Here is a 26,679-nt window from a genome sequence, read left to right on the forward strand (position 1 = left end):
ATGCCGGGAAATGTAGTGCGTGCAGCCGCGCCCACTCCCTCCTGCCGCTCGCTGAGCGCCGCAGGCGACTACAAGTCCCATCAGGCCCCGCGAGGCCTTGCTGGCGGGGCTGTTGCAGGGAAGGGACGGAGTGGGGAGAACGTGACGGAAGGCGGCTGCTGCGGCTCAACGGGCGGCGGGGTTCTCGGCGGCAGGGCAGGATCGGGTCGCCAGCACTGTCGGCTGCAGCTTGTCCGAGCACCAGCTGCCCGAGCTAAACACGCCCGCTTTCCACGTGGGCGCCTTTGGGTAGCTGTGGCGTGGCCGGCTGCGCGGGCCGGGGACTTGTCGCTGAGGGAGCCGCCGGCACCCGCGCTGCCCCGGCGTGGAGAGGTCGCGGACTCGGACCGGGAGGATGCCGCCGTGGCCCGGGATCTCGGCTGCAGTCTGCAGGCGGCGGCCGAGCTGAGGATGGTGTGCGGGTGAGTGCGGGCCGAGGGGCTCTTGCGGTTTGGGGCCACCCGGGGTGCAGTCTTTCTCCTGATGTCCTCTGGGATTCCTCCCTGGAGGGACCTGGGGTAGTAGGATCGCGCTTTCGAAGCTTTCAACCGGCTGGAGCCTTCCTGGGACACCGGGAGGAGTCCCAGGACCCTGATACACGGTTTCTGCGGATTGGAGTAAAGGAACAAGACAGTTTCATCAAAATCTAGTTTTTCTGTTCGCTAATTTTACAAGTGCGTGTTAATAAAGACAAGCAATGGAATCTGGCAGACAGGGACTTAACCAATGTAAACATCACCAGTAATATGACATATTAACATCATGAACCTCTTGATTTGATGTACTGAGAAGGACATCGTTTTTGTGGTGGTCTTGCCAAAAATGCAAAGTTTATTCCAATCATGAGGAAGCAGGAACCAAACCCAAATTGAAGGACATTGTACAAAATAACTGATTAGTGATCCCTGAACGTGTCAAGATCATGAAAGACAGGGAGACGAGGAGGGACTACTGACAGACTTGAGTGGACTAAGGAAATATAACTGATGCCATGTGGGGTACTGGGTAGGAATCTGAAACAGAAAAAAAAGGCATTACATTAATATTGTGTGAAATTTGAAAAATGTCTGTCGCTAATAATATTGTGTAAGTGTTAATTTCCTGTTCTTGATCCCTTTTCTGTGATCATGTAAGGTGTTAACTTAGGGGAAGCTGAATAAGAGACGAAGGAACTCTTTGTACTATTTTTGCCACTTTAAGTCTCAGATTAGTTCAGAATAAAAAGTTAAATATTAAAGAAGCCCAGTAAAGAATGCTGAACTTTGATTTTTCTTGTATTTACAACAGGGTTAGAAAGTTCTCGGAACGTTGGGAAGAAACCATTATGATAGATTGAGTCTGCAGACAAGAAACATTTGCTTATGAGATGGTAAGATTCCCGTCTTTTTCACTCTTTTCTCATGAAACAGTATACTGTCATTGGCTGAGTGTTAGTGTAGACTGTGTGGTAGTTTGATGTTGGATATGCTTAGTTGGAAACAAGCTAGAGAACCTCCCCTGGGACTGGGAACTAGTGAGGAAAAAGGACACACAGAGCTCAAGTGACTGCGTATTTGGCTCTTTCAGATCTCTGCCTTTATTTTTGCTCTGAGTTTGGTCCTTCTCTCACTATTAGGCTAAATGTTTGCGTTATCATCACTCTATTTCTGGTCTTTTTGTTCAACTCCTAACTCCTAATTTTGGTTTAACCACGTTTTTTTTTTTTTGGAGACAGAGTCTCACTCTGTCACGCTGGGTAGAGTGCAGCAGCGTCGTTGTAGCTCACAGCAACCTCAAACTCCTGGGCTCAAGTGACCCTCTTGCCTCAGCCTCTGGAGGATCTGGGACTATAGGCACACACCAGGACATCCGGCTAATTTTTCTATTTTTAGTAGATATGGGGTCTCCCTCTTGCTCAGGCTGGTCTCGAACTCCTGAGCTCAAGCAGTTCTCCTGCCTCAGCCTCCCAGAGTGCTAGGATTATAGGCTTGAGCCACCACGCCCAGCCCTTAACCACATTCTTAATCCTAATCCATTATCTCTTGTGTAAAATCCTAAGAAATATTTAGGATGATGAGTGTTGAGGAACTAAGAGCTAGCAGACATGATGGGTACAGAACCTCCTATGTGCCAGACACTGTACTGGGCACTGAATAATGCATAATGGCATCTGTCATCTCTCCCACTGATTTTATTTTTATTGTGGTAAAATTTATGTAACATAAAACTTACCATTTATCTATTTTTAAGTGTTTAAGTGGCATTAAGTACATTCACAATGCTGTGTAACCATCACCACTATTTCCAAAACTTTTTAATCTTCCCAAATTCTGTACCCATTAAGTAGTAACTCACCAGTGTCCCCTCCTGCAGTCTCTAACCTCTATTCTACTTTCTGTCTCTGTGAATTTACCTAATCTAGATACCTCGTATAAGTGGAATCATACAATATTTGTCCTTTTATATATGGCTTATTTTACTTAGCATAACATTTTAAAGGTTCATCCATGTTATAGCATTAGAACATCATTCCTTTTTATGGCTCTATAGTAGTCTATTGTATGGATATAGCACATTTTGTTTATTCATTCATTCGTTGATGGACGTTTGGGTAGTTTCCACCTTTTGGCTGTTGTGAATAATGCTGCTATTAAAATTGGTGTGCAAGTGTCTGTTTGAGTCTTTGTATTCAATTATCTGGGGTAAGTACCTAGGAGTGGAGTTGCTGGGTCATATCGTTAATTCCATGTTTAAAATTTTGAAGAACCACTAAACCTTTCCATAGCAGTTTTACCCTCAGCAATGCATGATGGTTCTAATTTCTGCAAATCCTTGTCAGCACTTTCTGTTTTGCTTTTTTTTGTAATGTCCATCCTACTGGCCATCTTAGTGGGTGTGAAGTAGTATCTCATTGTGGTTTTGATTTGCATTTCCCTAATAACTGATTATGCTGAACATCTTTTTATTTGATTTTTGGCCATTTGTATATTTTCTTTGAAAAAGGTCTACTTAAGTTTTTTGCCCATTTTTAAATTGGGTTGTTTGTCTTATTGTAAGAGTTCTTTGTATATTCTGAATACTAGATCCTTAACCATACATATAATTTGAAAATATTTTCTCCTATTCTATGGGTTGTCTTTTTACTTTCTTGATAATGTCCTTTGATGTACAAAAGTTTCTAAATTTGATGAAGTTCGGTTTATCTGGTTTTTTTTTTTGTCATCTGTGTTTCGGTGTCATACTTAAGAAAATGCCAAATCCAGCATCATGAAGATTTTCCCCTATGCTTTCTTTGAAGAATTTATAGCATCAGTGTATAAGTTTAGGTCTTTGATTCATTTTGAGTTAATTTTTACATATGAGTTAATGGTTTGACTTCATTCTTTTGCAGATAGACATCTGTTTTTTCCAGACTGTCCTTTCCCTATTGAGTGGTCTTAGCATGTTTGATAAGTTCCTCTGTTGTATTCCATTGGTCTATATATCCTTATGCTAGAACTGCACAGTTTTGATTGCTGTGGCTTTGTTGTAAATTTTAAAATCATGAAATGTGAATCTTCCAAATTTGTTCTCTTTCAAGATTGTTTTGGGTATTCTCGTCTGTCAGAATTCCATATGAATTTTACGATAAGTTTTTCTATTTCTGGAAAAAACACCATTGGGATTTTGATGAGAATTGCATGGAATCTGTAGATTACTTTGGGGAGTATTGACATTTTAACAATATTAAGTCTTCCAATCCATGAACAAGAGATGTCTTTCTATTTATTTAGGTCTTTAATTTTTTTCAGCTACGTTTTTCCCCCACCCCCTACAACTATGGTTTTTATTTTTTTATTTCTTTAACTTTTTTTTTTTTAATTTTGGAGACAGGGTCTCACTATGTTGCCTAGGCTGGTCTTGAACTCCTGAGCTCAAGTGATATTCCTGCCTCAGCCTCCCCAGTAGCTGGGACTGCTGGCACTCACCACTGTGCCCGGCTTGTTTTGTGGTTTTTAAGTGTACAAGCTTTTCACCTCCTTGGTTAAATTTATCCCTAAGTATTTTATTATTTTTGATGCTGTTGCAAATGGAATTGTTTTCTTAATTTCTTCGGATTGTTCATCGCTAGTGTATAGAAATACAATTTGTTTTTGTGTGTTGATTTTGTATTCTGCACCTTTGCTTAATTTGTTCATTAGCTCTGTGTGTGTGTGTGTGTGTGTGTGTGTGTGTTTGGATTCTTTAGGGTTTTGTATTCATAAGAGCATGTCATCTGTAAACAAAGATAATTTAATTTCTTCCTTTCCGGTTTGGTTGCCCTTCCCCTCTCCCGCTTTTCCTCCCACCCTCCTTCCCTTCTTTTTTTCCCTTCTTCCTTCCTTCCTCTTTACCTCTCTCCCTCTTCTCTCCCTCCCTTACGCCCTCTGTTCTCTATCTAGAACTTCCAGTACTGTGTTGTATAGGAGTGGCAAAAGTACGCATATCTTGTTGCTGATATTACGGGAAGAGTTTTCAGTCTTTACCTGTTGAGTATGTTGTCAGCTGTCGGTTTTTTATATATGGCCTTTATCATGTTGAGCAAATTCCCTTCTGTTCCTAGTTTATTTAGTGTTTTTATCACAAAAGGGTGTTGCATTTTGTTAAATGCTTTTCTGTATCAATTGCGATATGATCTGTTTTTTCCCCATCATTCTGTTAGTGTAGTGTATTGCATGCATTGACTGATTTGCTATTTTTCTTTTTCTTTTTTTTTTTAAGAGACAGCGTCTTGTTCTATTGCCCAGGCTGGAGTACAGTGGCATCAACATAGTTCACTGCAACGTTGAACTCCTGGGATCAAGCAATCCTCCTGCCTTGGCCTCCCAGAGTGCTAGAATTACAGGTGTGAGCTGCTGTACCCAGCCTTGTGATTTTGGTTTTTGTAAATTTAAGATTTGATGGTCTGTCCTGGAGAATTGTCTGTATGCACTTGAGAAGAATCTATATTCAGCTATTGTTGCATGGAGAGTTCTGTACATGTCTGTTAGGTCTAATTGTTTTATAATGCTGTTCAAGTCTCCTGTTTCCTTATTAATCTTGTATCTGGTTGTTCTACCCACTATTGAAAGTAGGATATTAAATTCTCCAACTATTATTGTAGAACTCTCTGTTTCTTTCTTCAATTCTGTTTTTGCTTCATATATTTTAGAGTTTTGTTGTTGGCTGCATATAAGTTCGCAATGTATAGGTAGGTGTATACATCTGTATAATGCATACTGGGTGGTACTTTTTATCAGTATATAATGTACTTTTTTGTCTCTTAGTAACTTCTTCTAAAAATTTTTTTAGAGACAGGGTCTTGCTGTGTTATCCAGACTGGCCGCCACTCCTGGGCTCAAGTGATCCTCTCACTTCAGCCTCCTGAGTTGCTGGGACTACAGACATGCACTGTGTACCCGGTTTCTTGTAATTTTTTTTGACTTAGTATATTTTGTCTGACAATAATAAAGCCATTCCAGCTTTCTTTTGGTTATTGTTTGAATGGAATATCTTTTGAACTTGTTTGTGTCTTTGTATCTAAAGCAAGTCTTTTGTAGACAGCATTAGGTTTTTTTTATCCAATTTGCCAATCTGCCTTTTTAATAAGAGTTTAATCCATTTACATTTAAAGTAATTACTGATTAGGAAGGATTTTCTTCTGCCATTTAGCTGTCTGCATGTCTCATATTTTTTATTCCTTAATTCCTCCATTACTGCCTTATTTTATGTATGTGTAGTTGAATTTTTGTGGTATACCAGTTTTATTCCCTTCTTCCTTTTCTGTACATATTCTAGGTATTTTCCTAGCAGTTATCTTGGGGATTATAATTCAATCTTATAGCAACCTCCCTTTTTCGGTTTTGTTTTTTGAAACAGGGTCTTGCTCTGTCGCCCAGGCTGGAGTACAATGGCGTGATCATAGCTCACTGTAACCTTGAATTCTTGTGCTCAAGCAATCCTCTGTCCCCAACCTCCCGAGTAGCTAGGGCTATGGACATGTGCCACCATGCCTGGCTAATTTTTTTGTTTTTTGTAGAGACAGGGTCTCACTATGTTGTCCATGCTAACTTACTTTTCGTAATACAGGTAGTCCCCAACTTACAGTGGTTCACCTTAGGATTTTTTGACTTTATGATGGGTTTATGAGGGTATTAAATGCATTTCAACTTGCAATATTTTTGATTCATGATGGGTTTTTGGGGCATAACCCTATTGTAAGTTGAACATCTGTACCAATTTTGTTTCCATATTATACCAACATTTTGTCCTTACATTTTGTCTCTCCCTTTTTATATTGTTACTGTCACAGATTTTATCTTTATAAACTTATAAATATTGTTTAATCCATTTGTTTTGGAATCATACAGGAAAAATAGTACAGTAACATCGTCTTTTAATATTTACATATGTAGTTACCTTTACCAGTGTTCTTTATTTCTATTCTTTTCTTTTTTCCTTTTTTTTTTTTTTTTTTTTTATTTTGACACAGGGTCTCCCTCTATTGCTGTGGCTAGAGTGCAGTGGTATCATCATAGCTCACTACAACCTCAGACTCCTGGGCTCAAGTGATCCACCTGTCTCAGCCTCCTGAGTAACTGGGACTATAGGCGTGGACCACCATGCCCAGCTAATTTTTCCATATTTTGTAGAGACAGGGTCTCGCTCTCGCTCAGGCTGGTCTCAAATTTCTGACCTCAAGAGATTCTCCTGCCTCTGCCTCCCAGACTGCTAGGATTACAGGTGTGAGCCACTGCGCCCAGCTCTTTATTTTTTCTTATGGCTTCAAGTTGCTGTCTAGTGTCTTTCATTTCAGCCAGAACTCTCTTTAGCATTTATTATAGGTCAGGTCTAATGGTAATGAACTTCCTTAGCTTTTGTTTATCTGAAAATGTCTTAATTCCTCCTTCATTCCTGATGGATGGTTTTGGCAGATGTAGAATTTTTGACTGACAATTTTTTTCTTTCATGGCTTTAAATATGTCATCCAAAAAATAAAATTTAAAATGAAAGAAAAGCTGGTTACGTTAGTGCATGCCTATAGTCCTAGCTACTTGAGAGGCTGAGGTGGGAAGATCATGTGAGCCCAGGAGTTTGAGGCCAGCCTGGGTTACATAGCGAGACCCCATCTCTAAATAAGTAAGTCAGTCACCCACTGGTTTCTAGTCTCCATGGTTTCTGATGGAGAAATCTGCTGTTAGTCTTATTGAGAAAACTGATTTTCTTTCATAATTTGTGGTTTCCTTTAGCTCATTCAACACATTTTTTAAAATTGGTACATAGTGATTATACAAATTTCTGGGGTACTCATTTAGCACATTTAAGACAGTTGGTGTAACTTCTTTTTTTGTTTGTTTAGTGGGCTTTTATTTATGTGTGAATCTAGCTTTTGCCTGTAGGAACAGTTAATTGACATCTTTGACTAATAATTTCACTGTGTGGGCTTCTTCAGGCTTGATTCCTGTCAAATTCTTATTTTCCTATGACTGTGTCATAGTTTTCCTCTTTGATGTGTTTTGTAAGTTTTTGCTGAGAACATACTGAGTATGTTTTTTCTTGTTGAAGGCTAAAGCTGCCTGTGACTTTTCCAAACTGTTTTGCAGCATGTGTATTACTTGTAATACAGTGGTATTGTATTGTATACACTTGTAATTACAGTGTATACTTGTAATATAGTGGTCATTGACATATCTATTCCATTATCTCTGCAGTCAGTCAATGATCTGACAAAGATTTCCTTAAATATATGGCTCCATAAAAGAAAAAAGAAAAAAAAAAGAATAAAGGTTCCTTTCTCTAAATCTTCCAATAGATGGTGCTGGGGGAAGCTAGTACTGCCAGGAGGGTCAAAACCAAGACAGGCATCTGGGCCAGCCACTCAGGGCATCACCAGAGCAACCAAAACACACAACTCCCAATTTTTGAAGGGACAAGGTCTCTACTGCCTGCCCTGGCACCAGCCAGCTGCTCCAGGAACTCAAGCTGTATCTCATCTGCGGTGGTGCTGAGGAATGTGGGGAGTGATAGTTGATTTACGTACACTGCTTGCTTATAAAAGATCAGCAGCCTCTCCCTTCATCAAACACTCCCTGGTAGTTATAAGTGTCCCATGTGGTTCCGGAGTTCCAAACCAGTGGATTCCAGTGTTGTCTTTCCAGCTTAATAGTTGCTTCTTTAGAGGGACTGAGCCACAGGGCTTCCTACTCTGCCATTTTGTGTGACATCGCCCTTGCTTATTTTGAAAACATTTTACATTTTTACTTAAACAGTCCTTCATAGTGGCCCCAATTTTACAGTTATTGAACATATAAAAGGGAATATGATGTATTAGAGATATGATGGTGTTGTAAGAAGCACAAGGGATTTAGAGCTAAACAGATCCGTATTTGCATTCTAACTCTCTGGTGTAAAGTAACCAGAAATGCCAGTGTTATGCCAACATTAGTTCCTGTTCCTGTTTGATTATCAGTTGCTAAGCACTTAGTGCCAACCGTATTATTAGATGCTTTGTGTACATATTCCCAGCAATGGTTTTGTAAAATAAATATTTTCTGGTATTTTTTTTTTCCTTACAGAAGATGAAACCAAAGCTTAGTGATGTTTCAACACTTTTCTTGAAGTAGAATTAGGCATCAGACCCAGGGCTGTGGGACTGAAGCCCTTGTTGAGAGCCATTGTTCCACACCGCCTCTTATCTGAGTTACATGTCTGATTTCAAGGTCTCTTTCCCTTTCTTGAGGAGTCACTTGCCGTAGGAAAAAACCCTGCAAATCCAGCAGACGTGATTGAAGAAGGGGAGCTTATTCTGTCTGTGGGTATCTTGTACCCTGTTAAATTTCATAAGGTCAGTAGTAAAACCTTTTGGGTTTCGTGTATAATCTGAGTTGTCAAGGGTTTAGTGATTTGAAGAGTCACATTCCTATTCAAAATAAATGCAAGCATATGGTGCCTATCTGACATCTTATTTTTAGAGCTGACAGTTTGTATTCTTGGGTTCTTTTAATAGGGAATATTGGAAATACTCTCTTGATCAATAGGATTACAGTTATAATATTGGAATGTGTACCTAATTTCTGCGCTAGAAGCAACTGAAAGTATGTGTAAATCCACAATAATTATATGAATTCTTGAGCCTTTTTTGCAGAGTAGTCGGCTATTGGAGGAGTGGAGAGTAACCTTTGTTCATGAGTTCAGAATACTTGGGAAGGTACTGAACTAACTAAAGACAGCTCTTCTTTGATGAAAATATGGAAAGTTAACAAGTCAGGGGTACCCAGGAATTTCTCCGAAGTCTGTCCTAGCTCAGAGATACTATATTCTTGGTTCCCTAAATAGATGTCATAAACTCTGATGAGGTTTAATTGCAATATCACTATACATAAATTGCACTTATGAATAAAAAGGCATTTGTGAAGCATCTGGAATATAGTTGTACTAATTACCTTGTTTGATTAAGATCTCAGATTACTAGTAAGAAAATGAAAAACAAAACCAAAAAAATGAATCTTTGGGTTTATCACCTGAGGTTAGGGTATAAATTATCTGGCTTTGGTGAGATAACTTTTAGGAAATTTTAAAAGACATGCTGCTGATGAAGTTTTATTCCCAAGGCTCTCAATGCCAACGTCAGTTTGGTAGCATGTTGATTACATGCTTTAGCTTTAACTAGAAACGTTCTGTTGCCAAGTATCTCAGTTGTACCGATGGGATTTTAGTTTATGGAGGTAACCAAGTGATGACACGGAGAGGCCAATGCCATTAAAGGAAGATGTTTATTACGTTTCTGGAGAGGAGGGGGCATGCCACACAGGGCCACAGAGAAAAGCACTGTTCTTAGCCAGGAGGCTGAAGGGAGAGAGGGGATTGCATAGACCCCAATTTTTACTGGGGTTTCTGTGGGAAAGGCCAGGCGGGGAAGAGTAAACAATTTAGGATGGGCTAGATTGAATAATTGCAGCAGGCTTTCGGGCGTAGGCTCTGTCCCTTGTTGCTTGGCACCTGGCCCGGGTTGATTTAGGTTGATGGGGTAGCCGGGGAAATACCCGCTTGGTGTGTGAGAGTTAGGTAAGAAGGTGGTTTCAGAGTATGGGCTCTGGATCACGGGGCAGATGGGAATAGTTTTGACTGTTAGTTTGGCCCTATAATTAATGGGTGCGAAATAGACAAATACAGAAGCTAAGAAAACAGAACCAAGTTATGGGGACAATTTAAATTTAAGAAAATCAGTAACTTAATTTAGATCTGATTGTGACAGGATTTGTGGTTTTATTGGTTTGTCATGCTGATATTGGGCAGTCAAAAGCTCACAGAGCTGAGGGATTCAATTTGCCGTGTCGGTGACCTCCAGATTGGTGGAGAATTCAGCAACACTCCTGACCGAGCCCCTGAGCACATCATCAAAGTAAGATGATATTCCTCCCATAGAACAAAAGGAAATAATGATAAGAAGCTGAGGGAATAATGATTACCCTAGCAGGCTCATAAACATCCCAGTAAATGCTTCCTTCTCCCATGCTATTCCATTAAGCTCCTACCCTCTTTCCTTCCCTTATCATCAGAACTTTTCCAAAGAGGAGGCTCTACTCTGCTTGATTTCCTCATCTTTCATTTATTTCTAAATCATTCTATGGATACTCTCCCTTCCAGGGTAATAGTGACCACCTGATTGTGTAAACAATTAGTCACTTTCCCATTTTCATACAACTTGACCTGGCTGTAGCATTTCATTTTTTGCCGTTTGCTTGCTCTTGTTTCAAACTCTGTGGGAGCTTCAGTCTGCCATAATGGCCCCCAGCAAAAGGTTAGAGCAGACCGAGAGCCTCGGTAGTTCCCACCCTTTCTTCACCTTTCAGTGCCCGTGGAAGGACCTGTCAGTGCGAGGACCAGCCCCAGCAGGGAGAGAGCGTATGAAGTTGGTCCCTGTTGGTGTTTCTCAGCGTGGTGCTCTTGAAAGGACAGAGAGACCCCTTGTACCGTTGGATGAGGATGGAAAGGAGCAAAGTGGTAGACTGGCTGCCTACGGAGTTTTCAGAAGGGATCGTTTACCCACCGAAGCAGAAGGGCCTTCATCCCTCTGGATTTCATCACAGGGCAGGGTTGAACTAATTCTGTTACAACTCTGGCAGAAAACCCCAGATTTATTGGCCCATTTCAGGAGAGGGGCAGCATTTCCTGTAGATAAGTAAGGAGATATTTGAAACAACTAGGGTGGAGACAGAGTTTGATCAGTAACCAACACGATCTGATTTTTTTGCTGGTTCTTGTTTCACGAACCACATAAATGTTGGTCTAGCTCAGGTTTCATCTTAGTTCTTTCTTTTCTTCTTTGGCTGGCACGTAAGGGCTTCATAATGATGATTCCCAAATTAACTTTCCACACTACTCACCTTCTACCTTTACACCTTATGCTTTGGCCACGGTGGGTTTGTGTACCTTTCTCAAGACTACTATACTTTTTCATGCCTCTGGGTATTTGTATATGGTAGCAAACCCTTTCCCTCCATCCATCCATCTGGTGCATTTATACTCAGGTTTTTAAACCCCGTTCAAAACTTACCCATTACATAGAATTTTTCCTGTCCTTTCTTTGCCCCCCTGGTGCCTTTTGTCCATTGCAGTGCACGTTACAACGTGCTGATCCTATTGGATAGGGGCTGTCTGCCCCCAGGCAGTGTTCCAGTCTTTTTGGTGACTGGCATGGAGACCAGCATCATGGGTCACGTGGAGATTACCCTTGAGTGTTTTTTGAGTTATGTTGAAAATGGTTTTAAGATATTTAGGTTTTTCAGGGTTGCCATCTCAGTGCTTTGGGAGCTAAACACTAGGATAAAGACAAAAAGAGTTTCAAAACTATATCTAGACCAGGAAATATGAGATTTATCTTTTCTTCAAAGGAGAAACAGCAATATTTTGCAGTTTCTTAACCCTACCAAAAAACCACAAGGTGCAACAGTAAATTAATAAGATCAATCTAATAAAAACCTGAATTTACCCTCTTCATTCCAACTGTGTCATTGCTCAAAGCAGTTTTTTTTTGAGATACAGTCTCACTCTATCACTCTGGGTAGAGTGCAGTGGTGTCATTGTAGCTCACTGCGACCTCAAACTCTTGGGCACAAGCAATCCTCCTGCCTCAGCCTCCCAAGTAGCTGGGACTATAGGTGTGTGCTGTGACCCCCCTAGCTATTTTTTCTATTTTTGTAGAGATGGGGTCTTACTCTTGCTCAGGCTGATCTCAAACTCCTGAGCTCAGGGAGTCCTCCCACCTCTGCCTCCCAGAGTGCTCGGATTGTAGACGTGAGAGACTGTGCCTGGCCCTCAAGCCATTTTGAGTCAGTTTTGGGGGAAACCCCTCAGGAAACCCTGGAGAATGTTTTTAACAAGTCTTAGTCAATTTATTGTGTTTGTACGTAGATGCTGATGCCTTTAGAAGTTTTCTAAGCAGGGGCTAAATGACCTATAGTCCTGTTTAAAAATATTTACACATTTACTGTTACGCTCTTTCTGCCTCTTCCATCTGAGAGCGCTTACCATGTGCCACATGTATGCTATCTTTGGAATGAATTATCTCCGTTTTACAGGTACGAGAAAGAATGATTTCACAGCACTGTCGTGAGTTGCCCAAGTTCAGTAAGCAGTGATGGGAGCTGTATTTAGACCCATGCCATTTCACCTTCGAAGCCCACATTCTTTCCTCTTTTCTATATTGCTGGCATTAAACTTGACTTTAGATGTCTTTCTCTACCATTTTGTTTACGTGGCGAATAGGCACTGAGTGAAAAGTTGAGCGATGCTGTGATTAAAATATGCATGACAGCAAGATTCTAGTATCTTCGTTCAGAGATCTGTTTTGTTTGCTTCCTTATTCTCCAGCTGTATTTTGGAAAGGTGAACACATAAGTGAGATTTTACTAATGCTAACAATTTTCTGACCCTTAGAAATTTTTCTTTCATTGATTGGCAGTTGTATTTTATGTTAAGAAAAAAACAGTTTTGTTTTCAAAAATTTCAAACAAACAAGAGACTAGTATAATGAACCTCTAATGTACGTATTGCCTAGCTTCAACATTTCTCAGCATTTTGCCAGAATTATCTCATCTGTTCATCTCATGTCATTGTCACACCAAACAAAATTGAAAGTAAGTCCCTGAGTTCCAATGCTTTTATTGACAGGGATATATTTAAGTGTATTCCACTGGCAATCACGGAACAAATGAGGGAGTTGCAGCTCTTATAGCTAAGGAAGTGAGAATCTTTATTCCAATACTAAGCAGGACTTGAAGGGTGTTTCTTTTTTTTTAATTCATTAAATTTTTTGAAGTCCCGCTGTGTTGCCCAGGTTGGTCTCCAACTCCTGGCCTCAAGCGATCCTTTCACTTTGGCCTCCCACAGTGCTGGGATTACAGGCGTGAGCTTCTTAAAGGTCTTTCTTAGAGGAACTCTAAGAACATACTTCACACATGTATTATTCTGTTCTTTATTGTAAGTTTTTTGTAAAGGAAAAATGGTAACATACATGTGAATTGTAAAGATTTCCTTAACCAAGCCTCTAGCAAATTCTCTCCCAGTACCATTTCCCTCGCAGAGGATCCTAGGAATATTTCTGAAGTTCTACTATAACTGATTTGAATATTTGCAAGAGAGTAAATAACTAATGCTTAAAATTGTATATAAATCATGTCTTTGTTCAAACGGCTGTACTAGTTATCAGTAGTTACTTTGTAAAATGGACAGTGTACATTTGGTTACTAACGGAAGTAACTTCTTATACTGGTTTTTGCGTATTGGTTGGTGATCCCCCAACACCCCCCGCCACACACACAGTTGGAACTTGGTCAGTTCATCTAGCTGAGATACTGACAAAATAGGGAAACCGGTTAGTGATCTTTTGGTTACTGTTAAAAATGAAAATTCACTGGTATTGAGATTACTTAAATCACTTAAGATGAAGTTCTGTAGAAGTGTTTTGTAATGAACAAAATTTTATATACATCGAACCTTATTTTGGATCCTGGCTTACCTTTTGGAGGGTTTAGAAGTATAGAAAGTGTCAGATTTTCCGTTTGGTATTAAGTATCTTTATATCTCCACAACGACCTGTGAGGAAGGTAATGGCTTTACTCATGTTTTACGTGAGAGTCCAGAGGGTCAGTGAGATGTAGTGACAGGTCCAGGGAGAGACAGCAGAACCGGTCGTGGCAAGAGTGTCTGACACCAGTGCCACATGATCTGTAAATGGAGAAATGAAGACGATTATGAAAGAAAAATGGAAGCTTCCAAGAAGTAGGAGAGACATTGTAACATTAGGGTAAAATTATTTTAGTACCCGAAACTCACATATCTTCTGCAGGTCATAAACAGCTTTTGATCCTCCCCACAATCTTGCCCGATACTATGGCAGAGACTATTCTCACTTTGCAGGTGAGGAAACGAGGTCTGAGGAGAGATACATGCCCAGAGTCACAAAGCTGTTATCATCAGCAGTAGGTTAAGGAAAAAAACTCAGGTCTTCTGACGCTCTTCCGGGGGCCTGTTTCTAAGCATATGGGGGAGGGCCGTTCTAACAGTGGTTCTCAACTCTGCTTGCATTATTTTTCCTAGAGAGCTTTGGAAAAATGCCGACGTCTGGGCCGCATCCTCAAGGATTCTCGTATAGAGTCTGAGGTGAGACTTGGTCTTGGGAGTTCCTGTGATTGTTTTGCAGTCAGGATTAAGAGCCACCCCTTTGATAGAAACTCTGGAAGAATGAAAGTTAAGAAACCTGAAGTTAGACCAGTTGCGCTTCTACTCTGGTACTTGGGGCAAGATTGCTTGCGTAAACATAGAAATTCATATTCTGTCTGCCCGAGAGTTATTGAAAATACAAGGAGAGAATTTTTTTTTAGGGAACTCATTGAAAATACTAAAAAAATAACAGGAAAATATAACTCAATCAATGATTGTTGTTTTTACAGGGGAGACATCAAAGATAAGATTTTGTTTAGTTTTTAGTTCTAGTATCCAAAATAGTTATCATTGCTATCTATGCATATAATGAAATAACACTGAAGTTTATTGGATTTCTAATTGTGTTCCTTTTATGAATTGCAGGACAATATACAAATTTAAATCAAAGCTAGTGACTAAAAACAGCAACAGGATAAAATTGAAAGTTGCAGCAGGGAACGTGTCTTTACACCTTCATTCCCGGTAACTAACGTAGTACTTGTCACATAGTAGGTTCCCATCAAATTTTAAACAGATTTAATATGCTGAGCATGTTCTATGAAGTTTCATAAAGCAATTGGAACATGTTAGTGTGATTTTATGATATATATATTTTAATTAATACTTTTTATAATTGTTAATTATAGGCTTTCTCTCGACATCTGTTTTCTTATAGGACCTATATAAATCAGCCTTCTTTTATTTTGGAGGAACATTTTACAATGATAACAGATATGTGGAATGCAGAGATTTGAGCAGGTATAGTTTCCAAAAATCTTCTTAAACTCCTATTTCTACTTCTCAAAGTAGTGATATCTCCACAAATCCTATTACTGGTCTTTTAAGGATCTTTGCAAGGAATTTTTTGTAGATCTTATATTGAGCATTATATACATCTAACAAAAATTAAGCTGGATATAGCAGTGCATGCCTATAATCCCAGCTGCTCAGGAGGCTGAGGCAGGAGGATCATTTGAGGCTGTTTGATCGCGCCTGTGAATAGCCACTGCACTCTATTCTAGGCAACATAGTGAGACCTAAAAAGATATCTCTAAAAAGATAAATAAAATAAAAAAATTTTAATCTGTGTTCTAATGCAGCAGTTCTCAAACTTGTTGGTCTCAGCTCTCCTTTATACTGTAAATAATTGAGGGCCCCAAAGAACTATTGCATATGTGCATTGTAGCTATTGATATTTATCATATTAAAGATCGAAACTAAGGAATATTTGAAGTATTAATTTAAATAATCTCATTACATGTTAATGTTTTTGTGAAAAATACCTGTTTTCCAAACCAGATGAGAAATTGTTATACATTTTGCATTCAAGCTGAAGTGATAAACATCATGTTGCTTCCAGAAAACCGGTCACTTACGAGAGGATAAGAATTTAACAAGGCAGGTAACAGCTTAGTATTATCGTGGAGGTGATTTTGATCCCAGGGAGCACACTTTGAGAATTATCACTCTAATAGATGAAGAAAAATTCAGTGTCCTCTTATCCCAATATGTATCAGACATTATGGTCTTCATCTCAAGATGGCAACTGTCCAGTTAGTTGGGTGAGCCAGGTTGTGTGAATCACAAACCCTTTTCTGTAATTTTTAAGTTTTTGTGGGGCAATGTTGTATCCTTTCCCTTTTTCCCTCTCACAGGACTATCACTGAGCGTCAGAGTCCCATGACAGAGGCTGCGGAAGTTTCGGACTGCTGGAATGGAAGATTTCACCTTCAGTGACGTGCATATTAAACTAGGCTTTCCTTACTTACACTGGCACCAAGGAGACTGTGGGCATGTTGTCGTCATTACTGACAAAAAGCAGTCATCATTGCAACTTGGTTTGGGAACAGCAAAAATAAGTGTCTGCTTTCCATGCCATTAGCAACTCTCTGTATCCATTTGCATCCTCTATTCATTTTTTGGAACATCTTTAAGAAATACTTTACTGTTTATTAGAGGGTTAAAATCTGTAAATAACTTTTAAAATTATCTCCATTTTTATATTAAACAGCTGTCATTCAGGTACTAGTCACCCATTATGTATATAATACAGGTTCTTTGCTTTGCATATTTGCAACTTTATTTCTAGGTTCCTTGTCTTTTTGGCAAAATTTGAAGGAGGTAACAAAGAACTAGGGAAAGAGAAGAATCATTCTAATATTTGACAAATGTGAAGTCTTAATACTTTGATAGAGAGCTTTAAATTGGGAAAGATCTAAAATAGTCTAAAATAAGATTTGTGGATTAATTAGTGACCAGTCTCCAAAATTTTATATCCCATGCATTGCTTCTCAGAGAGCTATCAGAGGAAGCAGAAGCACTTCACACAAAGAGTAAACCGGGAACAAGAAGGACGTGGGACGCCACAGAATAGGTTAAATAGACATAAAGGGAATCTGAGGATGATGGGGAAGGGACATCCTGGTATGAGAGCTGTCTACAGACCTAGAGAACAGTTTAGCACAGAGACTGGAGCCCAGAGCACAGAGAATTCAGAGCCCCCGCCAGTGCGTGGTGGGCTCTACTCTCTGAGGATCCTTTCCTCCTGTCGCTGCTGGGCCTGAGTGCACAGCACCCCCCACGCTCCTGCCTCAGCCTGCAGCCAGGAACCTGCCTCTGTGAAATTCAAGGCCCTTTCTAGGCGCTCTTTTTAGCATCTTCATGCGCAGGATGGGTGTGTTAGCCTTGCTCAGCACAGCTGATGGCAAAACAAAGTTGCTCTGGAGGGCCCTGGCAGGTCGCGGAATGACGGGTGTGCTTATTCCAGGACACCTGGGGTGCTGGTCATGCCCGTTTTTTTAATTTTCTAAACCAAAGTCAAGCTGGGTCAAGCCCCAGCCGCCCAGATTACTGGGAGGCCCCAAAATACACTTTGCCCGCCTCGCCGTTGCTGGCATCCTCACTCCAGCCACAGCTTCTCCAGGCCAAGGTGACTAGCTGGGCCTCAGGATGTGGAGAGTCGTCACAATCCATTCAAGGGCTGCTTGGTCGAGTGCCCCTAATTGTCACTCCTGTACCCTGTCATTGCTCCTGCGGGGCCTGCAATGTTCCTCTCACCCCAGGGATCCATCAGCCGCCAGCTGCCAATCCCCTCTGTATCCAAGCTCCAGCTGCAGACTCACAGCCCTTGCCTAGGCCACCTCATGCCATGTGGAGGGGGCATGGGACCCTTCCTCGGTCCTCCTCTGGGTCTCTGTGGTGGTGTCCCACCTGCCCTGCAGCTATGGGAAAGACGGTCCCCACTTCATATGTCCTGGAGGCCTAGAAGCAGCAATGGGGGCCCAATGACACCAATCAGTTTCTGTGGCCCTGATTCGTGGGGTCTGGGCTGTGTCTTGATCACTTTAACATACCCCCCAAACCCATCCCTGCACCTATCTCCATCGTTCACCCATGAAGTTGGCCAGGAATGAACTTGGCAAGACTGAGCTGGGAATGAAGACTGCACTCCAAGGTGCCCTTCCCCAGATGGGCTCGAGCCTCCTCTCAGACTTTAAGGTGTCTGGTACCTGCTTGCTCAGCCCTATTTCCCCCAGGCATTAACTCCATGCAACAGCCCGGAGCCCTGGGGGGTGGAGGTGTTACTGTAAGGCACAGAGGGGGTGCCCTGACTTGCTGCGGAGCTGGAGGGTGGGGGCACCAACCATGTCTCCCTTTCCAGCTCCACCCACTCTGTTCTAAGGTTGAGTCTGCAGCCATCTTTCCCCTGGTGCAAACAGCTGACCTGGAAGGTTCTTGGGGTTTACAGTAAGTTCAGATGCCTGTTCTGAAGCATTCTAGCATCTGCCGCTGTCCCACAGATCTCCCTGCCTGAGGTCCTCCTTCCAGAGTTGCCCCCCTCTGCAGGGAGCCACTCCCCAGGACACGTGGTTCTCAAAGCTGAGGTCCCCAAGGTCAAATTACTTTCCTGATAATGCTAAGGTGGTATTTGCCTTGTCACTCTCATTCTGTCATTTACAGAGTATACAATGTTCATTGATACCATTTCAGATTCCTTATTGCAACTAACCTTTAAGAAACTACCTCTTGTCCAGTTTTGGTATAGTATCAAAGAGGAACTGGGCCATATGAATTTTCCTTCCTGTGTCTCTTCCTCAGTGTTTTCTGGGGAATCACAGAAAAACCCTAATAAGGCCTACACTTTCCCCTGATGACTTCATCAGATTCCTGTAGGAGCTTCCAAGCTCCTTCTCATCCTGAGATACTAGTAGTGCTCAGATCGGCAGGGACTTCTGAGACAGGCTCAGCTCCACACTACATGGGTCCCAGCCAGTGTCTCAGAAACCTATTGCCTCCAACTCCAGGGCTATGGTGCCCACACAGGTGTAAAGTGAGGCCATTATCAGAAGCCCCCTCATGCCCCTCCCTGGTTCATATTATTTACTCAGAGTTGGTAATGTTTCCATTCTGTTATGTAACCATAATTTTTCCAAATGTTTAACTGTGCTTCAACATTTAAGTGGATCGATTCAGTGCTCAGGGCTATACTTTCCCCATTCTGGAATTTACTATGTTGATTAATCTCTTGATTGGCTACATTTCATCATTAAGTAGTTTTTCCCAGAAGGCTCATGGCTAATCTATACATTGAGATAGTTCACATTTGAGAAGATCTCTCTGTTGCCTTTATACTCAAATGATGACTTTTCTGGGTCTAGTAGTGTGGGGTCACTCTTCTCCTTCAAAGTGCATGAACATTGGTTAGTTGTTGCCTACTGACATGAAATGCTATCGTGGAGGAGTCTGAGGCCAGCCAGGTTTTTACAGATGACTTGGTTTTTCTGGTTGGATACCTGAAAACATCTTTCTTCATCCTCAAAGTTCAGTAACTTAGCCAGAATGGGTCTCAGTGCCTATTGCTCTATATCAGATTTTCTTGTCATGTTTTTTATTTCTTTCTTTGGTTGCTTTTTACCTGGTGTGTTTTTAAAAATCTGTTAAAATTAATTTTCTTTAATTTTAGGGAAATTCTCCGATATTTTGTGTTTGATTTTTTTTCCTGTTGGATTTTCGATGTGAAGAATAGTCTTACACTATTGTTTTTGTCTTCTGTAAGTCTTTGTCTTCTCCTTTCACGTGCACTGTGATTATCTCACAGATTTTCTCCATGTCATCAGTTTCATCTTCAGCTGCTTTGGTTCCGTTTCTTGCTGTTTTATAATGCCTTAGATGTGCCATGTTAATGTCTCGGTTCTCAGTTTGCTGCCATCCCATCTTGAGCTGCCATTCGACCATGCTCTCTTGGAGTCACTGAGCCACGGTCTTGTAAGTGCTTCCATGGGGAGAAGCATCTGGGAAAGACTGCTTCTCTGCCTTGGATTGAGCTTCCTCCATGCTTGTTTTTACACTGTCTTTTTGTTTTGTTGTTTTAACATTGCCAATATCTTCCGTTGCAGATTAAAAAGAAATTCAGGATCCAATCAAGGATCACACATTGCATTTAGTCAACTTCATTTGCCGTAAAAAAATCCCATAGACTGGGTGGCTTAAACAACAGAAGTTTATTTTCTTATAGTTCTGGAGGCTGGAAAATACAAGATCAGGGTGCCAGCGTGGTCACTTCCTGGCGAGGGCTCTTCTTGGCTTGCCACCTTCTTCCCGTGTCCTCACACGGCAGAGAGAATGCAAGTGCTTTCTGGCATCGTTTTTTATAAGGACGCTAATCCCATCATGAGGGCCCCACTCTTGTGACCTCATCTAACCCTAATCACCTCCCAAAGGCCCCATCTCCAAGTACCATCACATGGCGGGTTAGGGCTTCAACATAGGAATTTTGGGGAGGACACGCTACAGTCCACAGCAGCCTCCTTTAACCTAGAAGCCTTCCTCAACTTTTTTTTTTTTTTTGTCTTTCATGACATGGCACTTTTGCTTCCTTTTAGTGCCCTTGAATTATGCTTGTATGACTGCCAAGTGGTTTATTTTCATCTTGTTCGTGGTTATTGGCTTTGGCTTGGCCTTCTGTTTGCTCTGATGTCAGGTGGAAGAATTCCCTCATGCTCTTACCATCTCACATGAGAGTGTTTATCTTCCCCTTTGTATCAGTTTGAACTAGATTTAGGGGCGTATATAAGGAAAAAATATGCAAAACAAGATAGACGTTTGTGTCCCTCCCGTAAAAGAAGTCTGGAGGGAAGCACACGGTGCTGGGACGGTGCTGTTTGGCAGCATCTGGGGCAGGCTCCGTCTCTGCCCCGCTCAGACCCACTCACTTCTCACGGCACGTGGCCCTGTCCAGGCCCAGCCTCTCCAGGGTTCTGGTTGGCCACACATTCTGGAGCCGTTTACAAGAGGAGGCTTAGAGGGATGAAACACACCCTCCTTGGCTGCTGCAGATGTGCCGAGGCTGTACCTGAACCTCATCATCTTCCTCCTCCCCTGAACCACCTAGACATTCTGCACAGCAGCACACCGGCCCTCCATGCTGAGCGTGTGTTAATCAGAGCAGATGAGCAAGGGCGATGCCTGTTAAGACACATGCACTCCAGAGGATTGGGGAAGACCCCTGCAAAGAATAAGGAACCTCCACATGAATATGTTTTTATGGGTCCAGTGACCTGGCATGCCAGGAAATCCTTCCCGAAGTAAAAGGTTAGTTATTGCAGATGGCACCTCCAACCACCAGGAGGAAGGAAGCACTGTGCTTGCTAGGCCTCTGTGGGTTTTGGAAGCAGCACATTCCTCACTTGGGAATGGGGATCTCATCCATTTATCAGGTCACGTGGAAGATTGCTAGTTTTGAATTGAGCTAAGAGCAAAAAGAGCTCTGCAGCTGTCCGGGCTGCGGTAGGGGAGCAGTGCTGCTTGTGCCGTTCCACTCTGCCGACGCACCAAACTAGACATGTCTGTGGCTGGGAAAGATGTCATGTGCAGCTTCTGCTGAGCCCTGGTAGGAGAGTCACAGTGCAGACCCCTGGGGTTCTGGAGAACGTCTGTGCCTCATGCAGCAGAGAACTAGAGATCATTCAAAAAGCAGCCCTGATGTGCCTCTGGGCCCTGATAGAAACCGCGTGTCTGGTGAGACGTCCGTGTTCAATGGCCAGAATGTCCCATAATGAGCTGTTTCTGCGGGACCCTCCAACTCTTCAGATCAGGTGGGCCCAGTAAGATGGCAGTGGCACATCTGGGATACGGCACAGCAGGCCCAGAGGCACAAATGGGTTGCACAAGCAGTTGGCCTGAACTCCATGTCACCTGCCACTGTGACACCAGCATCTCTCCCCAAGACACCTATTGTCTCCTAGGGGGAAGAGGAAGATGACCAGTATCAGGTACAGCCTTGGGACATCTGCAGCAGCCAGGGCTCAGGTCCCTTTGAACTACCTGGTGACAAAGAGCAGGAGAATCAACACTGCTCAGGGAAGACCATGAATGGGTCCTGCTGCCCAGCCCAGGGCGCCACGGGTGGAAGTTTTCCATTGCAGGGCTGCAGCATGTCAGGGACGGTCAGTATTCCACCCACCACTTGGGAGGGGTCCTCACTGCCAAGTTCCTAGAAGCACAGCCTGCAATGGGGATTCTGGTAAAAGTAATTTATTACAGTGTGCTCCAAGGAGAAGGGAGTGAGGAAAGTAGGAGAGGGCAAAGGAAGAAAGGAAGTATGGCTGTGGTCTTGGGTGGAGTCTAGCTTCAGTCTGGTCCCATGGAGACCTTAGAGTAAAAATAGCATCGGAGTTGGTCCAGGCTCGAGGCAAGGGGTGGGCTTCTTATCCCTCAGGGTCAGTCAGTCTCTGGCTGCTGATGTCTCAACGAGGCAGGAGCTGTTCTGCCAAGGCAATTTGCTGGAGAGGAGGTGAGCTGTGAGCTCTAGCAGTTAACACTCACAGCACTCGCAAGTATTAGACAATCAAAAGATGTGTGAGACAGACAGAGGCCAGCAGTGTATCTAGATGCTAACAGTTATGGTGAAATGAGTCTTATGAAAGAAATCTCAATGACTCTTCAGATGACCATATCCCTAGATGGATTTTCTCAAATCCAAGAGTCAATGAGTGAACAATATACTTCTAATGACAAAAGAAAATATAGATTCTCATATCCATACTCAGTCCTTCAACAGGAAGAACTATTAACACAACGTTTTGTGACAAGAAATAGGATCCATCTTGCTAAAAGGATATATGATAATTTTCTTTCATCTCTTGCGACATTTATACACAAACTTTACTTGATACAATCTGTAAGTGGACAATTGATAAAGGCAGGTGTGTGCAAAGGTGATTGGAAGGAAATAGATGATGTAGAAAGAACACAATTCACTGGATTGACCATTCTTATTGGGGTTTATAAATCTAACCGTGAAAATATTTTGCAATTATGGAACAAAGAAGGTGGCTGTCCTCTCCTCAACAAAATTGTGAGTATCAGAGTTTTCAAAAGGATTATGTTTTGCAGGTTAAAGGAGAAGAATGAGAAGTAATGATAAGCTAAAACTTTTAAATATGTAATTGAAATCTGGAAGCAGTTTTTACAAGGCAGATATGTTCTAGGTTCATGCAAAACAGGGCATGAGCAGTTTGTGGCAAGCAAAGGACATTGCCCATTTGTAATACATATAATTTCAAAACAGGAAAATGTGGGACAGAAATTTCAGTTTCCTATGTTTAAATTCTTATAATTTCTAGTAGAGTTGTTTGTCACCATCCCTTTATTCTTACTCCTATAAATCACTCATAAAATTACTTAAGATATAAACAAAATTAAAAGGGTCAATTGGGCCCAGAAGTAAATGATAGTAATTATTTTTCTCAGTATCCTGAGGGTTAACCCATATTGTTCAGAATGGTAAAAGACTGGAAACTTCTCAAAGGCCCATCAATAGGGCACTGGTTAAATAAATAAATATCACTATCTTCTTATAATGAAATATTATGTTGGTATAAAAATGATAAGGAAAAAATATATATGTACTGCCATGGAATAATTTCCAAAATATAAAGTGAAAAAAAGTAAGGTCCAGAACAGAATGTAAAACATGCAACCATTTGTGTTGCAAAAAAGGAGAAAAAGTGTGAATTTGCTTGAATATGCATAAAATATTTCTGATAACATTGATTTTTTTTTTTTCCTGTAGAGGTATTGGCTAGATGCAGGCATGACAAGGAAATGTTCCAGCAAAAATCTCTGTATTACCAAACTAACATCAGACTGAAAAGATAACTCAGAAAAGACGTGCTCAGGGTGTGGTCATGTGTCAGTCAAGGAGGCCATACTGTGCTGTAGACGCACTACCCCCAAATCTCAGTGGCTTGTGACAACAAAGGTGATTTCTCATTTATGCTCCAGGTCTGTTAAGGGTCCACCAGTGGCTTTGCTCCACTCACTCTGGGACCTGTGCTCACAGGGCTGCTGCCATCTTGAGTGCTGCTGGCTGCCATGACCACTCCGGAGAGTCTTGGACCTGTAATAAAGAATATATATATACATATATTTTAAATTGAATCTATGTATATAATATATATTCTGTATATCTATCTATCTATCTATGTATTTTAGGAAAGCAGTGCCGGTTGGCAAGAGTGATGCCACCATGATGACTGACGTTTGACTCCTGCATCCCCAGGTGTTCCCGCAGCATAGAGAACCCCTCATAGAGATGTTTGTCTAACCTCCTCAGGGGTCAAGGAAGTCTGAGGCATGACCTATCCATGTCTTTACCCTAAAAGCTTGTTATACAAAGGATACTTTCTGGAGGCTGGGTCTGGGGGCTGCCTAAGACATATGAGTGTGCTGAATGCCATTTTTTTCACTTTTAAATGGTTAATTTTATTAATAAACAAAAAAGAATATTTTCATTATCTCATTCAAGAAATATTTACTATGCCTAGACATTGAGGTAGGTGTTATATGAACAGGCATATTTACTGTTGTGTAAATACCACCTCTATCTAGTCCCTAAACATTTTATCACCCTGAAGGGAAACCCCATATTCACTATGCAGCCACTTCCCTTCCCTTAGGTCCTTAAGTGTGGCCTTTGGCTGAATCCAAATTTTATAGAACAAATCTTTTTATTTTTATTAATACATTTTTGTTCATCTTTAATATTTTTATTTTATTTTTAAAATGAACGTATTTAAAATACCAAAGAATAAAATAAGTTTCAACAAAACAATCCTCCCAGATTGACCGGCACAATTAGAACATCAGTAAGCCATAAGGGCTAAATTGACGGCTGCTACCCTCATGATTTAGTCCTAACTTTCCCGCCTGACTGGTGCCACTACCACCTGAAGCTGGGTAACTAGAGTTTCTGGGGGTTGATTACACCAATCTGTTATCAGCCTTTGACAACAGTTCACTGTGTTTCTGTTTGAAATGGAATTTGTAAATAGTTGCACAGCTCGACAATATTTTTTAATTCTGTCTGCTTAACAGCCCATTATGCTAAAGAAGGCCAAGGGAATGCTGAAGGGAGAAAACAGATTTTTTAATGAGGATTGGGAATTGCAATATTATCTTGTTTCTGCTAAAGATAAGATGATTTGCTTGCTTTGTAATACTGCAACACCAACATTAAAGAAATTCAATGCTCATCAGCGTTATAACATTCACGAGGACCACAAATATTTTAAATTAGAGGCACAGGCATAAAAGGCTGTATTGCAGAAATTAACAGATGAAAAGCAACAGCAAAGACAATTCTTTCAAGCAGCAATGAGACCTGGAAATAATACCACTGAAGCAACTTATAAAGTAACTTATATACTTAGGAAAAATGGAAAGCCATGCAGTGATGCAGAAATTGTGGAAAAATGTATTGTCGAAGTTGTAGGATGCTCAGACCCCGATAACATTTCAAAGTACAAACAGCTGCCTCTTTCCAGGACCATAACTGATTGGCAGCATGAATTAGCCTTCAACTTAACAGAACAACTTCATGCAATACTTCAAAAGGAAAATATACGTTATTCAATTGCTTGAGATAAATCAACTGATACTACTGACTCAGTGCAGGTTTTGACTTCATTTGGGTCATAACATAAGATTTTCTTTGCTACGAAGAGTTACTTGCTTTGGGCACTCTTGGGAACAGAACATGGAAAATAGATATCTTCCAACAACTTTCAAGATAAATGTTGTGAAGTTGGACTGAATTTGGTAAATTTAGAGAGTGTATGTACAGATGGGGCACCTTCCACAACAGGAAAACACCAGGGGTTTATTGCACAGATAAATATTAACAGATCCAGCTGTTCCCATTTCTTTCTGTGTATCTTGCATCAGCAAAATCTCTGTGCTAAAGCTACTATCTTAAGTGACACTTTGCAAGAAGTTATAAGTGTTGCTAACTGTATTCATGCAAATGTAACACGGCATTGTCAGTTTTGTAACATGCTAAAGTTGAACCATGAAGTGTTCAGTGTGGATTTGCCATATCATTCTAAAATGTGTTGACTATTGCAAGGAGAGGGGTTAGCCAAAATTTTATCTCTATGAGAATAGATTGTTAAATTTTATAAAGAACAAAATCAGCAATGTGAATTATTGAACGACTTCTATAGGAATGCAGCATTTCTGTGTGATATCATGTCAAGTCAAAATGACTTAAATATTTCCTTGCAAGGTAAAACTAAGTCTATATATGATATGTGGCAAAAAATTCCAAGCATTTCAAAAAAAAAGCTGTCTTTTTTCAAAACACTTCTTCAAAAGGAAATTTTAGATGAACATTTTCCCCAGTTAGCAAAGGTCATTGATGAGCAGGATGATATATATGAATCATTTGAAGAATATGCAGCTGATATAGACCTATTAATTGAAGAATACAATGAAAGATTCACTGACTTTAAGACTCAAGACATCACAATCAAATTAGCATTCCAGCCTCACCTGTTTGATATCACTAAGGCACCTAAAGAACTACAGATTGAGTTGACTGAGCTCTTAGTAGATGGCATTTTAACGTTTTTGTTGATGCTAAGAAAGATCCAGTTGAAATATAGAAAAATGCAGTAG

General features: G+C 41.1%; 1 protein-coding gene across 1 annotated transcript; it reads left to right on the forward strand.

The window, feature by feature from the left end:
* On the forward strand, positions 1–26,679 carry LOC105816399 (snRNA-activating protein complex subunit 3-like). The gene is given in 8 exon segments (XM_012651808.1): positions 1–461; positions 1,327–1,408; positions 8,756–8,860; positions 10,271–10,417; positions 15,398–15,485; positions 16,390–16,416; positions 16,419–16,559; positions 26,387–26,679. Coding segments are annotated over 8 exon segments (1,344 nt in total).

This window comes from Propithecus coquereli, unplaced genomic scaffold, assembly GCF_000956105.1.
Source record: "Propithecus coquereli isolate 6110/MARCELLA unplaced genomic scaffold, Pcoq_1.0 Scaffold370, whole genome shotgun sequence".
NCBI classification, from domain to species: domain Eukaryota; kingdom Metazoa; phylum Chordata; class Mammalia; order Primates; family Indriidae; genus Propithecus; species Propithecus coquereli.